The 14,895-nt window shown below is 36.2% G+C and overlaps 1 protein-coding gene across 1 annotated transcript in view; it reads left to right on the top strand.

Annotated features, from left to right (window-relative positions):
• Nucleotides 1–670: 670 nt before the first annotated feature.
• Nucleotides 671–14,895, top strand: part of CALCR (calcitonin receptor) — a 58,693-nt gene continuing 44,468 nt past the window's right edge. The window contains exons 1-4 of the mRNA XM_004431350.3: nucleotides 671–747; nucleotides 7,482–7,638; nucleotides 9,383–9,493; nucleotides 13,550–13,662. Of these exons, the coding sequence (XP_004431407.1) occupies nucleotides 697–747; nucleotides 7,482–7,638; nucleotides 9,383–9,493; nucleotides 13,550–13,662 (432 nt within the window). The 5' untranslated portion in view covers nucleotides 671–696. The remainder of the gene's footprint in view (nucleotides 748–7,481; nucleotides 7,639–9,382; nucleotides 9,494–13,549; nucleotides 13,663–14,895) is intronic.

Here is a 14,895-nt window from a genome sequence, read left to right as displayed (position 1 = left end):
ATCTGCAGAGTCATGAAAAACTGTTTGATATTTATGACAAAACAACCCGTTTCTGACTATTGTGCTCTTGAGTAAATGGTCAGCTGTTAGGTGACATAATCAATCCTTGCTGTGGAAGAAATTTATTCTTAACAGCAACTTGAAGTTTGAAGCAAATTTTGTAGGAAAGGAAAATACTCAAGGCTTTAAATAAGACTACTTAAATAAAAGTTGACCTTAAGTTACCTGGAGGGCATGACTATTGATCCTTTACAAACCAGATTTTACTTATTCGTGTCCAATGAGGTGACTTCTGGGTGGATGTTTCCCTTGAAATTTTCAGCAGTTCTATTGATGCCACGTCTGAACTGAAGTCCACATTGATTGCTCTTGATTTCTCTGAATCCTTTGTTTTGGTCCTGATGTGTAAAGGTGGCTCCAGAATTTCTTAATAGGAGCACTTTAGGCAACAACCAGACACCAATCCCTCGTGGCTGAAAGGAAGGGCAACACGCAGCCGCATTTGTGTCACAAGCATACCATTCTTAACTTACATGGATTTTATTTAGGGTGTCTTGGGACATCGATCCTCTTCAAACCAAACAGAAGGAAAAGAAAAAGAAAGACTATAGTCAATATTAAAGCTATATTAATTTAAATGTCTTTGTTACTTTTACATTTTTCTAGAACTTAAAAGACCATCTTCAAAATCCAAAAATGAAGTTCTCACTTACACGCCGGTGCTTGGTACTGTTCATCTTCCTAAACGTAAGTAAAACAAAATTATGCTAAACTACGTTAATCAAGAATGCTGAAATAGAGAGGAATGTTTTGAGTATGATTGAATGGGCATTTGCAAAGGTAGACATTGTTCTCCAGAAGCCAAAACTATCATTTTCTTAATATTTTGTTAGCAAATCTCCCCCTTGAACTTTCACTGATTTAGATTAATGTTATGGTTTACCCAGAAATGTGAGCTTTGTTTGTTTACAAAAATTTAGCATTAATTTGAGACATCTCCATATTATCGTGGAAGTTGACGTTGAAGGTTAATGTTCTTGGATAAACGTTTTTCATGTTAGACATGTGGATTTGAATTCTAGTTTCTGGGCTGTCTTTTTAAAACATATGAATTCTTTCAGTCTGGCTATTGATTTCAAATGTATTTATCAAAAACTGACTAAGAATCTTAAGTCTTAACATACCACTGTCATTCCATAACTCTCCAGCCTTTTAAATCATGTCCAATTTATATAATTTTATATTGTTTTATTCCTAAATGACTTAGCAAGTAGTCAGAACTATAATTGTCTTAGAAAACACCATCACCACGTGTTTGTTTGTGTCAGTTTTGTTAACCCCTCATCACATCAGCTTCAATAGCACATGAAAGGCAAATGAGTAAATTTTACATAAATAAATTTGGAGTTATCTTGATCCTTATCCTCTCTACCACATCAGAATAAGATTGGCCAATGAATTATAATTGCTAGTAAAGATCACTCAGTATCTGATACTGTTATACTCACCTAGACAAAGCTTGCCTAGGGTTCCAGGATTTCCATTGTTAATTAATGTGTAATCACAGGCTTACAAGTTTGCATAAACTGTTTCTCTTTACATTATTCAAGGAAAAATATTACTAATATTCCATAAATGTTAACTTAATTTTTAAGGGAGTTTTTATTTTGTGATGTTATAAACCAAATAAATGGTTTATGGCAATGGTCGTTAACATAGCCCTTTTGTACCTATTTGGATAATGAGTATAGTTTATTTTATTATGTAAGACTGTCATATTTTAATCTTTAGGCAAAATACAGTATAATTCGCTAAAAGTAATACAGTATTTGGAAATGCACATACCTCATGCTGTTGGAAAAATAATAAAAACATCTAAACAAGAATATTTTAGAAACTATTAGAATATTTTATTGTGTCTGTAAATGCCCAAACCTTATGCTGTATTCCATAGATGGAGAAATATTGATATATTCTCTTCAGAAATTGACATTGTTATTTTTCATAGCTCAAATAAAATCCTATGTGATCAACTATACGTGACATTGATAGAAGAAAAATTAAAGTAACTACTAGATATTAACACGATAGTTTGAGTATTACCATCTTTTTTATTATGAAGTCTACAGATACTTTTTGATGTGTTAAAAAACTAAAGTAGCTCACTTTTATTCAAAACTTTTACCTGATATATTTTAAAATTCAAAGATTGAAAGAATTTCATATATTTGCGTCAGCCAGGGACAGAAATGTTTTATAGTTCGTGGGCGTCTCTTTTACTGTCAAGCATAATAGCGCTGGGCACTTAAATGTCTCTGTGCTCTCTTTGCTGTAACAGAAATTTGCTTCTCTGTCGATATTTGGATTATATATTTGATTTGGAGGATTTGTCCATAAAAATTTTTTGATACATAGTTTCCTTCTAAAACACCCATTATGTTCCACATTGATACTCCTCAGAGAAAAGTAAACTTTTTAAAAAAACAACATTGATTTCAGTTACTTCAAAATGTCACTTCTTAGATACATATTGTGGAAAACCACTGCAAGTGTATTGATTGAATTCTACTAACCTGATTTCCAAATGGTCTTTAAAGTGTCCGTTTGGGTCACCACATTTCATTAGACTCATCTACATTAACCAAAGCCACCCACTCACTTCCTCTCTCTTATCTGCAGTAATGCAATAGGCTTAGAACAGTGCTGGGCACTGTTGTTGATGGCAGTGACAACAACAATGACGAAGACATAGAAAAACTGGGTTCTTCTGAGAAGCATTTTGTTGTTGTTTACGTAGCTGTATTCCCCTATTTGCTTTGAATTTATCATATACGCAGCAGTTCTGTCGTTCATATAATGGTTAAGTGGAAAGTACATAGGACACCAACCAGGCATCTAATCTTACCTGGAAGAACCAGGGCTAACACATTACAAAGTTCTATTTTATCCTTTGTTATTTTGAAAAGTAGAGGCAACTGAAAACTACAAATAATTCGAACATATACATTATCAATATTAAGGATGGTGACATGGGAATCCTGTTGGTCATATCAATTTGTGGATTCTGGATTCATATTCCTTTTAGAGCAGTTCTGTCTGTGGCAATCAATAGGAATCTCACCCTTCAGCACAGACGCATGGGTCCCCACATTCAGTAGGTTTGAACCATTGCAGAGATGGATGATTTCTCGAAGTTCTACCCAGAGCAGCTCTGTAATGGTTCTGTCTCTGTACTTCTAGAAACCACCTGAAACCCAAAAGTAGATGAATTATCTTGCGTCATGTGTCTTACATCATGTGCTTGAGCATATGGCCATTCAAATGATATTGCTTTCCTCTGGACTCCATAATTAGTGCGGATGAAACCTCCTAGAATGTAAGCTCCATGAGGGCAGAAACCTTGCCAGTCTTATTCACTGCTGAATCTCCAGAACCTAGAACAGTGCCTGGCACATGAGAGGCTCTCTAAATGTTTATTAATCGAAAGAACCAGCGATGTTTCGTCTGTGGACTACAGCTGTTGGTGGCAGCTTGGTGGTCATATGTGTGGTGCCATTTACTTGACCCTTTAGGAGTGACATCACATATACGGCAGCTAAACTGCTACATAAGACAACAATTAAGAGGTTGTTTTTTTGTTTAGTTTTGGAAGAATCATGTGAGATGGCTTGATGCAAAACTTTGAACATCGATCTTTCTTTAGAAAAGCAGTATGGCCTTAATGTCTCATTTCTATCTTCATGTCGTATATTTATTTATATCCTCCAAATATATAATATAAACATAACACTTATGATAAGTAGAATATTTTTAAGTCTTTCACATCATTGGTAGTTTTATCTAATCACTACTGCTTCTATTTTGCCTTTTTATTGCTGAAAATTATACCACCTCACTAGCAACTTTTATTTGTATTAAATTATCAACAAAAAGTTTAATATGTTTAATGAACTTTATGAAATTTGTATACATGTTATTTTTAAGCAGTAGTAATTCCATGATTGGATTTATACATATATAACGGCTATATATCTATATTTCTATATCTACATATCAATATCTAAATATCTGCTATATATACATATATAACAGCATGCCTCAATGTGTATGTTATTTTCAGAAGAAAGTTACTGAAATATTCAGCTACCACTGGAAAAATTCCATCATCAGTGCTCAGACGTGAACCAGACCAGGAGCGGACTCAGATTATTATGGCTCATCTAACGACAGAGGTTCTAATTCCTCATTCCTTCAGTGTTGAAACAATCTCTGCTGAACCAGGCTCCAAACCAAGTTCACTGGAGTTTGTTTCAATATTGCAAGAATGATAAGATTGATGCTACTGTCATCTACGTGAACTACACCTACTCTTTCAGATGGTCATATCTCCTCTATTACTGATGTTAAAACTACATTAAACCAAATAATGCTGTAATTGAAAATACAAGTATAGGATTTTCCACTTGATATCTTTGCACATACTGCCTCCCCATGGCTTCCATGAATTTCCAACTAGTACAGAAACATTTCTCAATTGGTTATCCAGTCCATTTAAAGGTAGAATTCAAAATGTGACTTCTGGAAAGAATGCCAAACTTAAGCTAAACAGTCCCTAATGTCAAAAGTATCTAATATAAGTGACAGAAAAGATTGATATATGATGTCATATTCCATCTTCTAATTTGATTTGAAGATTGTGAGAAAATGACCCAGAACTAAAAAATATATCAAATGATAATTCTTTTATCAACTAAAGATTCTAAGAATAGAGCCACAACGAATTTAAAATAGATGCACAAGCTGAACCAATCATTAATATCTCTTATTGTGAGGACACCATGATCCATTCAAGGTCATGGTTACACGATCTTTAGTCGAATTATTAAAACACACGCACATGCATTCATTCAAATGTAGGCTAATAAAATCCAAAAAGATGCTTTAACATGAAACCTCTTCAAAATACTTTTTTTACTCCCAAATCACATTCCAATTCCTGATGGAACATCTCAGCATTTAATGATTGATGATTCTCTATCTTTCACAATCTCTGGTGTCAGAAAATATTTTATAGTGTTGGTCTTTCTTGCTAGACTGTAAGCTCCTTGAGGGCAGGATCTATGGTTGTTTTATTCAGCACTGCATCCTCAGTATCTAGCACAATGATTGTCATATCAAGTTCAACGAATATTTGCTGATTAACTGATCTTAAAACCAGTGGGAAAAGGGTATTTTGAGAACAGAATTGTGTTTAACTACACTGGTAAAGGATTTGTACATTTTTAATCATTTTTGTTGGTTCATTAATTTCTCTTTCTTCTGTCATAAATTCAAGAGGCATCAAAATGAGAAATAATCCTAATATTTAAAGAGTAGTATCAACTATATTCACAATAAGTGTCCATCTAGAGTGATAACAGTAACAAGCATTCACCTTCTTCTGTTTGCAAGCGATTTCTACTCAGACAGCTTGCTGGCATCTCCAAAACAAGTCCAAACGAGAACTTACCTTCTTCCGCCAAGTAAAGTCTTCCTTTCCCAACTTCTCCTCTTTCTCAGGGCACTAACATTTTTTTCCAGTTATATAGGCTAAAATATATGGCCTATTTGACTATTACTGTTCTCTATTCCTTATATTCAAATATGCCTCTGTGTTTTTATTATTTGAGAAAGTGCTGAGGAACACACCTTGTATTCCACCACGAGGTGACCTAGTCCATGCCTTTAGCTTCCTGGCTGCCTCCTCAACTCTAATCTGTGGACATCTAATGTCTCCCACACGAATTCTACTAACACTCTCCTTTCTCGACCTTCACTGATCAAAAAGCTGCAAAATACCTTTATTTTATTCTCATGTTTTAATAGCATTACCTAAAATGTCTTGAGCCTTTCTTGTCCCGGGAGCTTTGTATTTGTGTTTGTTTTCTCAGGGCTCTGCATTATCTGATTTTCCTCGACTCCATTTCTTACTAACCCCCAAATATGCTCCCCTCCTCGCAGGATGGCTTCCTTACAGTGTCTCAACACATGCCGTTTCCTACCTCTGGACTTAACATGCATCCCTTCCCCTCCGTCCAGAAAGCCTTCCCTCTCCTCTCTGCCCATGCAGACACTACAGATACTCAAGGTCCAATTCAAATTCTACCCTAGATCTGTAGTCATCCTTGACTATTCTTGCTCCATGCTCTCTCTCCACTCTGAATTTTTATTGTATTATGTGCTGTACAGTTTAGCATTTAGTGATATCTGTATCTTAGGTCAGGATGCCCCATCTACACAATGATAGACACTGGAAAACAGTGAGGCTCTACCATGAATAACCTGGGGTATACACGTCCACTTAATAAGGATGAGTTTGTTTTAGAGACTGTGGAAAATAGAGAGAAGTACATAACACTATTTCTGCCGTCAATACATTTGGGAAAACTTCAATCTTAGAATAATTTAGGCAGAATAAGGCCAACTACAAGGATGTTTCACCAGGTGTGTGACAGAGAGAGAGAGCAAGAAGTATCCCTAACTTCAGAAGAAAAGTCAGTGCAGGGTAAAGCTTGCAAATCGTCTCCAAGTCTCTATTGAGAATGTGGATTTTAAAAATCATTTGATTTTTAAATTTGAGCACCACTAAAAACATCACAGCCACAAAAGAAACTGAAATCTATGTAAACACAACTTAGGACAATATGTCAGACAGTGCTGTTTTCAGACACACGCACACACACACATCAACTTTCATAAACAGGACCTATGAGGGTGATGAGGATTAACTGAGACTGACAAAACTAACACCAGCCTGTACCAAAAATGCAAAAGTGCTAAGAGAAATATTTAAGATTTACATTGATTTTCAGCAGTGAAAATGAATTACCCTGTATAGGTCATCTGCTGATGAAACCAATTTAAAGAGATTAAGGCCAATTATCCAAGGCAGAATATCTCAGAAGAACAGATTTTGTTTGTTCTGTGGAATAAATGAGGTAAATTTTTGGCAGTGTACACAATCTAAAAACAAATAAAAATTAGCTGAAAGAATCCAATAAAAAACCTTATTTATTACACTAATATATTTATTTTTAATAACATGATTTATGATTCTTAGGAGTTCCAAAGAAGGCAAAGTTGATTTAATACTAGTATTTTTTGGAAATCAGGTTATTTGCTTTGTTTATTTCTAAACTTTACAGTGATAACAAAATTAAAACGATTTTATATGATAAAGAGGTGCATGAGTTTGTGTGGATGCTATGCATTTTCAATAGTGAATATAATGAATGCAAATATAAAATTTGTAGGTTGAATTTGTAAATAAAATACAAATAAGCTTTTTAGTTATAAAGCAAAAATATTGTACATGAAGACCATGCATAATTGTTGCTTTTAGAAGAAGAAATAAATGTTTTCAAACTTTTTGATTGTCTCCTTTGTTTATGTATACACCCATCCCTACTCCCATAAGTAACTGACTTTCCTTTTCAATGCAGCACCCAACCCCGATTCTTCCTGCCACTTCAAATGACACCTATCCTCCAACAATAGAGTCCGAGCCATTTCTGTACGTTCTAGGACGAAAGAGAATGATGGATGCACAGTACAAATGCTATGACCGAATGAAACAGTTACCGCCATACCAAGGAGAAGGTAAAAAGAAGGATGTATGTAAACATATGTTTCAAACATCATTAAAGGCTTATTTTCTTCCATGGGTAAATATGTGTTGACTAATTTTAATTTAACATCCCAGCAGTTTTAACAGCAGTTGTCATACCATGGTGCGTTTGTGTATTTCATGCAGCAGACATACCTAGTTCTTTGCTCAAGTTCATCCAACTGCTTTTTGGCTAACATCTGTACTTATAACAAATTACTTCAGTAACTCAGTATTCACACCCAGCAAGCAGGAACAATACAGGACTATGTGAGGAAGTGGAATTGGAAAATGACGGGAAGGGAATTGGAAAATGATGGGCAGAGAATTTGCCTGAGGTGGAACTTGTCAAAACCGTGTCTTGTTTGGGTTAATTACACAGTATCTTCCCTTAGTTGTCAATTGGTTGGCAACTCATGCTATTCCTTCTCCTTTTCTACCCCCAGTTCCCAGAGGAATTAGGAAAAGATATCTCTTAGGCAGACACTGTTTATCTATCACCATCTCTAGAATGCTCTAGGTAATTGCCCAAATATTCTCAGGGCCAAGCATATTCTATTAGCTATAAAGGGCTCAGAAGAAAACAAAAGGAAGTATGTGGTGGCCAAACAGTGCTATATCCGTTTAAATTCTTTCCCTCATCTCCCAAAAAGTTTGAAAAGACCCAACAAGATCTTGTACACCCTTGTATATTCTAAGACAACACTGCTTGGTAGGGCGAAAACTTGGTTAAATATACTCTATTACTACACATGGTTTGCCTTCCAACAGTTAAAGTTTAATTTGTAGTTCCTATTTTTAGCATTTTCCATTGAACAAAAAATCAAGTCAATTAAAAAAGATAGATACATGTTATTTTCCTGCCTGTGGTAGTTTCAGTGTTTTTTAAGAACCTGAAAAGAAATTAGATGCAACTCGGGCCAAAGAAGAAACCATCTCTCTGAAGCAAATGAAACAATAGAAACAAAACATATTTTCAGAGACCAAGTGAGAGCAGTCTCCTTCACTTTTGTCTTAGTCATCTTGGGAGGTTGAACTTTTGTGCTATGATCATTATTTAAAACTTTTCTTTTCTTCGAAAGAACTGCCTTCAAAGCCTGAGGCTCATTCTTTTGAATATCTTTATAGAGGTAAATCTTCATATTTTAGGATAGATTTAATTTTTGAAAGCAGTGAGAAACTACTTGGAGCCAATGTTGATGAATACATAATGTGATCAAACTAAGCGTTATTTTAGCCAGTAACAAAGTGTGATTCTAAAGTAATAAGAATTTTTATATGTGATCCATTTACTGGCGGCTAATGCATCGCCAGTAGGAATTTTGAACGGTTGCATCACCCTCAGATTAAGAATAGAACTACCCAAGCCAGCCTCTTTGAGGGTTAATGGTTAGTAGGATACCTATGTTCCAAAGTCATACAGTTTTTTTCAAGGTAAGCCTTTTATCAACAGGTGATATTGCATATGCTTTCACAAGAATTCTCTTGTAGCATTTCTGGAGATATTTTAAAGGAAAGACTTGGGAGGAAAGATTCTGTACAGATAACATGTATGTCTTTTGAGAAACAAATGGAGAAAACCCTACAAAAATGTAAACTTTTTTTGCTGCTACTGCTACTATAATTTTTAATATTTCTATAACCCAGTGGAGAGCCTCTGTCTAGGCCCTGTAAAATCCTGCTGAGGATTCTGCAATTTTTGACAACTGCAATGTTAATTTCTTTCTAAATGGCCAGGTCCATACTGCAACCGCACCTGGGATGGATGGCTGTGCTGGGACGACACACCGGCTGGAGTCCTGTCCCATCAGTACTGCCCAGATTATTTCCCAGACTTTGATCCAGCAGGTAGAATATTTATTTTCATTCTATATTTTGCTATGAAGATTTTAGAATTTTCATGGTTCTGTAAGGAAAATCAGATATAAAATATACCTACCTAATCATACTCTACAGATTTTAGTGTGTTCTGAAGCATTTCCAGAAATGAAATACTACCCGGTTGTACAAATATTGTAAGCTCTCCTTATTTTTTAAGTCACATTACAGGTCAGTTGTGCATATTGATCATAAATTCTATTAAATTTTAAATAAAAATTAAATGTTTATATATTTTAAGTATTTAATGTTAAATTTTAATAAAAATTTAAATTAATGTTTCTAAAACTGTGAACAGTTTGATTTAAATGTATTTTTTTTTTGTAATTTTCAATTGTCTCACATTTGATGACATGCAAGTGCTTGATCTAGAGTTTGCACATACTGAGCTGGTATAACATGCATGATGGAAATTTTATATAACCTTGGGAATTACATAAAACTGTCGGGTGTAAGAGAAAATAAATCAGAAGGTGCTAACTATAGACACTTACCAGATTTCTGTTCCACTAGTAGATTATTAAAATATGCTCAGTAAATAAGACTAAGACTGTTAAAATGGGTTATACTAACACCCAGTTCTGTGCCCTGCACAAACATGAGTGGTCAACAAATATGTGTTAAGTAAATTAGTGACATCAAATTTGCTTTAGTTATAAAAGTAACATATAAATACTTTTCATTGAACATCTTTTTTTTTAAGTTTTCAAAACATTTTCATATATATTGTCTTGTTTTATGCTCACACAATATTTGGTACAAAACCACATGTGAACCCGAGTCTCCTGAGCTCTTACCTAACCCCCCTCTCTATTTAAGTGCAATAGTCTTGGAAAAGCATTTGAGAAACAATATTTCTAAATCTCCACACAAACTTGTGCAGATTGAAGTGCTTTTAGAACTTTCAAGGAAGGACATGTTTTTCCTTCAGGCCTCAATCTAGTCACACTGGTGTGGTTGGAAGTTGGGCTAGGATGCTGAGGCAGGATAAATGTCTAGGAGTACCAGGTACCAAGGAGAATGAGAAGCTAGGGGGCTACAGTTGTACCTTAGAATTGTCAGATATCCAAATAGACTGAAATCCAAGATGCTCCATGATTAGCAGTCAGGAGGAATGTATGAGGAGATATATGAGGTTGTATAACAGTCTCAATCCAGAGACTAGAGACGTGGGGGTGGGGAATGGGATTGGGTAGGTGCTAGTAGTGAATGAGTGATTCTCAACTTTGCTGAGAAGCTGGGAAACTTAAAAACTTCCTGATGCCTGGTACCACCCTAGACATTCTGATTTAATTAGTTTAGAGTGCAGTCTGGGCATCAGGATTTTTAGAAGTTCTGCTTGTGACTAAATATGCAGCCAAGATGAAAATTTGTCAAATGAAGAAAGTCCGGGTAAGAAAATGGCTGGTACCAGGGAAGCTCAATCAGTGCACTACGTAGCTGTGTCGGTGAGCGGCAGAGCACAGTACCAGATGAGACTCATCCCGGCAATGGAGGAAGGTGGGTCCCAGAGGAGTTAAAGGGGGTAGCTGCCCAGCTCCAGGAACTGCAGGTGTCAGGACCAGAAAAGTTCTGTTCCAAAAAACTAGATAGAAAATCTGTCTCATTGAAATAAATCTGGGATTAAGATACTGAAAAGGGAGTATAAATCGCAGTTATACAGGAGATCCAGATGCTGATACTAAGTGGGTCCAGCTACAGACACACCATGTAAGACACCATGTAAGGGGTGAGATTTGTTCCCGAGAGTACAGTGGGCCTGAGCCTGTAGAGTGTGTGTTTAAGTCGCTCTAGATGTTGAAACTGGCTGGCTGTGGGCACGGGGCCCCAGGCAAGCAGGTCACTTCACCTCAAACTCCAAATCTCTTCTAACAAGACGTGATATAACAAAACACAGTAATCCTCCACACCTCACGGTGCTCACGTTCCTCCTCCTTCCTTCAGCGTCCTTTCGGGAGTGGTTCTATGGAAGATAATTAGAACATCCACTCAGCGGAAGGGAATGCCTGGGTCCTGACAAAGGAGCATCTTCTTTGAATTATCTGGTCTGGACTAGAAATAGCATTTTGAAGAGAGGAGTCAGTATTTGTTTCATGCTTCAGAGACTCTGGAAAATCAACCTTGACTTTCAGATTTTTCCAAGAGCTGTTTGGTCAGATTTCCTGCCACATTTCAGGGTCAGCCAACCCATCTGGTTACCTTCACTTATTGACTATGAATGACAATTATTATTAATCAGTTATTGCCCACAGACTGAAAGCGAGGACATGAGTTAAGATAGAAAACAGCAGTCACATGGTAAAATCTAGGCAAGAAAGTTTCTGGAATCCAGATTAGAACAGAGAAATTAGTCTATCCCTGAGACAGTGCTTGGGAGATGATTTTGTGCTTCTTCGAGGATAAGATCCAAAGTTCCACCCTCATAAAACAGAGATAATGGAAATGGGATTACAGGAGGCCACTTTATACAATGTTATAAACCAATGTTACTGCAATAAACAAAAAGTTTTAAAAAAAAAGGAAGCACATCAGCGCAATTAAAAATATTTTGAAAAGTGCAAAAAGTAATAAAAATAAAAATAAAAAATAAATAAAATAAATAAATAAATAAAACCAGTTCAGGCCAGCCACATCTGGGAATTCTCATTTTGATGGAAAAGTCAGGGTGCGAAAAGAGAAAGGGCTTAGTGCTGAACAAGGCATTCCTGTAAATTCTAACTAAATGCTGTTTGATGGTAATCCTTCAGGCCTTTATTGGCTCTTCCCAATAAATGATGCTCCGTTAATCTTGATTTGACAACTACCTTAGAGGTAACTTGATTGGCACAAAGAGCTTTTCTGCAATTGAGGCTGCAAGGCCAGTTCCAAAGCAGCAACAGGTGCTTGCCAAAGTGGCTGTAATTATTGACTAAAAGGCAAGTTTCTGGTCAGCAAAACAGGGATTTCCAGGCACAGATCCATCTTTACAGCCTGGTTTTTAGATAGAACCCTTTCAGCGGGGGGACAAATCCACTTCAAAAGAAAAGCACATCTTAAAAACACCTATATTCAACAAACTTGAATGCTTTAGGATTTACTCTTGACCCAAAGCTATATCTTGATACACAAAACAGTTTAATGAAATGACAAATTTCATTTTAAACAAAGCGCTTGGTAAAAGACAGGTAGGTCCTGAAGAGTGAATGACAGTATTGAATGGGAAGACCAATACCCACCTTAAAGTGTCATTATTAACATTTAAGAAGATACTTCTGCAAAGTGCTTTGCTCAATGCCTGGCCTATAGCAGGTAGAAATCTTTAATAGGCCAACCCAGCTGAATCAGCAGATTTCACTCTCTCCGAAGAGATGATCGAAGAATAGTGTAGGCTAAATCTATGAATTCCTAATACGTTTTCTGTGGAATGAAGATAGATGATTCCAATGGAATCTTTTTGAGAGGTGTAAAAATGACTTCTTGATACATCCCTTAGTTTTGGGCTTCTTTGTCCTATTGGCTTTAACCCCATGATATTGCCAATATTTGACTATTTGACCCACAAAAACTGCAATTTCACACAGTCAACCTAATAAATGAATATTTGTTCAAATGAATAAATGAAGAAACATGTGGTCTTGCTCTTCTCACGTAGTTCCTATCTAAAATCAGAAGTTTAACATCTGTTATAAAATATGAGGTACAGTGTGGGTAGCACTTCAGAATCTGACAGACTTAGGATTAAATCCTAGCTCACCCATTGCCAAGTGACTTTTCAGACTCCATAACCTCTCTCACTCTCTGCTTCCTGTTTGTAAAATGGAGACAGCAATGTCTACTTTACATGGCTCTGCTGAAGATAAGATGAGACAACAGATATTAAGGCATCTTGTATAATGCAGGATTCAGGGCAGTCTCTATTGACTTATACTCACATTCAAGTTCTATAAAGTGATTAACACTTTGGAATGGCTTTTAAGCTTTAATTTATTATTTTTCTTTCTTGGTATTTGAGATAATAATGTAATAACTGTTATGTTTCATAAACAGAAAAGGTAACAAAATACTGTGATGAAAAAGGAGTTTGGTTTAAACATCCTGAGAACAATCGAACCTGGTCCAACTATACTATGTGCAATGCTTTCACTCCTGAGAAACTGAAGGTAGGTTCTATTTCAAATTTTAGTATTGGGTAAGAATGCCATTATTTATACATAGAAATGTATTCATACAAAATACCTGCTACCGAGAAGCCAACCTATTTTAAAGAAGGAAATCAGATAGTGACCTGTAAGTTCTAGGGACTCTACAAAGTGGCATTAGAGAAAACAACATTTTACATCTTGCTTGGCACTCAGTGTCAATGAGAGTTCCGTAAGCATATGGAATCAGGCCGTTTGTGGCAAGAGGAGCAGTGTCCATGGAACAGATGATGGGTTTCCCTGTGATGCCAGATATTAGGCAGCATTTCCAAGGACTCTATAAAATCTCTCTTCTCCTGGAAGAGTTCTAAAACTACAGATTTGTCCACAAATAACAAGCTAACACTTACCCTTAGAATGGGGCTTCTCATCAGCCTGTTGCTACAGACGTGGCTGTGTAGGTTATTTTCAGTGGGAGTCCGTTCTGATTTGTTAGTACGTGTGTCTTACTGGCTGTTAAATATTTTTAATATCATCTCTGCTTAGAAACATGTGAGCCAGTGGGAAAAAACCCAGATACCTACACTCTGCTTCAGATGCAAGAGAAATCTGAAAAGATTACTAAGCCCACAACCAGCCTCCTCTCTCCACAGAGCTGGGAGAAACAGTTGGTCACAGTTTAGCCACACAGGGCATCTCTGAGCATCCCTGGTGGCTGCAACAGAAATCTATTGTTTCCTCCAAAGATAGGCCTGTATGCTAAATAACTAAGTTGCAAGCTAAAAGCACAGCAGTGCTATTGTTTGCCGTAGAGAAACTTTAGGAGTACAGAAAATTTTCATTTTATTAAAAACAAAACAAGTGACAAAAAACAAACAAGGTGAATAGATAGCTTGGAGACCAGTTAACTAGAGAGACACCTCATCATAGGCACAGGCTGAGGCCACCAAAGCCAGTTACCTCTTCACAAATTGCCTAGTCACCCCCTAAGGCAGAGCTATTTACTTAATAAGGTCTGACTGAAATGATATGTCACTGAGTAAGGAATTTCCTGAATAAGTGCTGATTATGATTTTACAGAAAAAAAATATAACTCTGTTAACTGAATTGTTATAAAGAGTACAGATCCAAATAAATAATTCTCAGTGCCGCCATATTTGACCTTCTCACACACTCTGGCCACATCTGAGAAGGAAATAAAGTATGTCAAGAATAAATGCTTCGCTTTAGGCACCTAACATAATGATTGAAATT

Source organism: Ceratotherium simum, chromosome 1 (genome assembly GCF_057802395.1).
Source record: "Ceratotherium simum simum isolate JZ-2026a chromosome 1, ASM5780239v1, whole genome shotgun sequence".
In the NCBI taxonomy this organism is placed as follows: Eukaryota; Metazoa; Chordata; class Mammalia; order Perissodactyla; family Rhinocerotidae; genus Ceratotherium; species Ceratotherium simum.
Note: the sequence above shows the minus strand (reverse complement) of the source record. Positions and strands in the feature narration are given on the sequence as shown.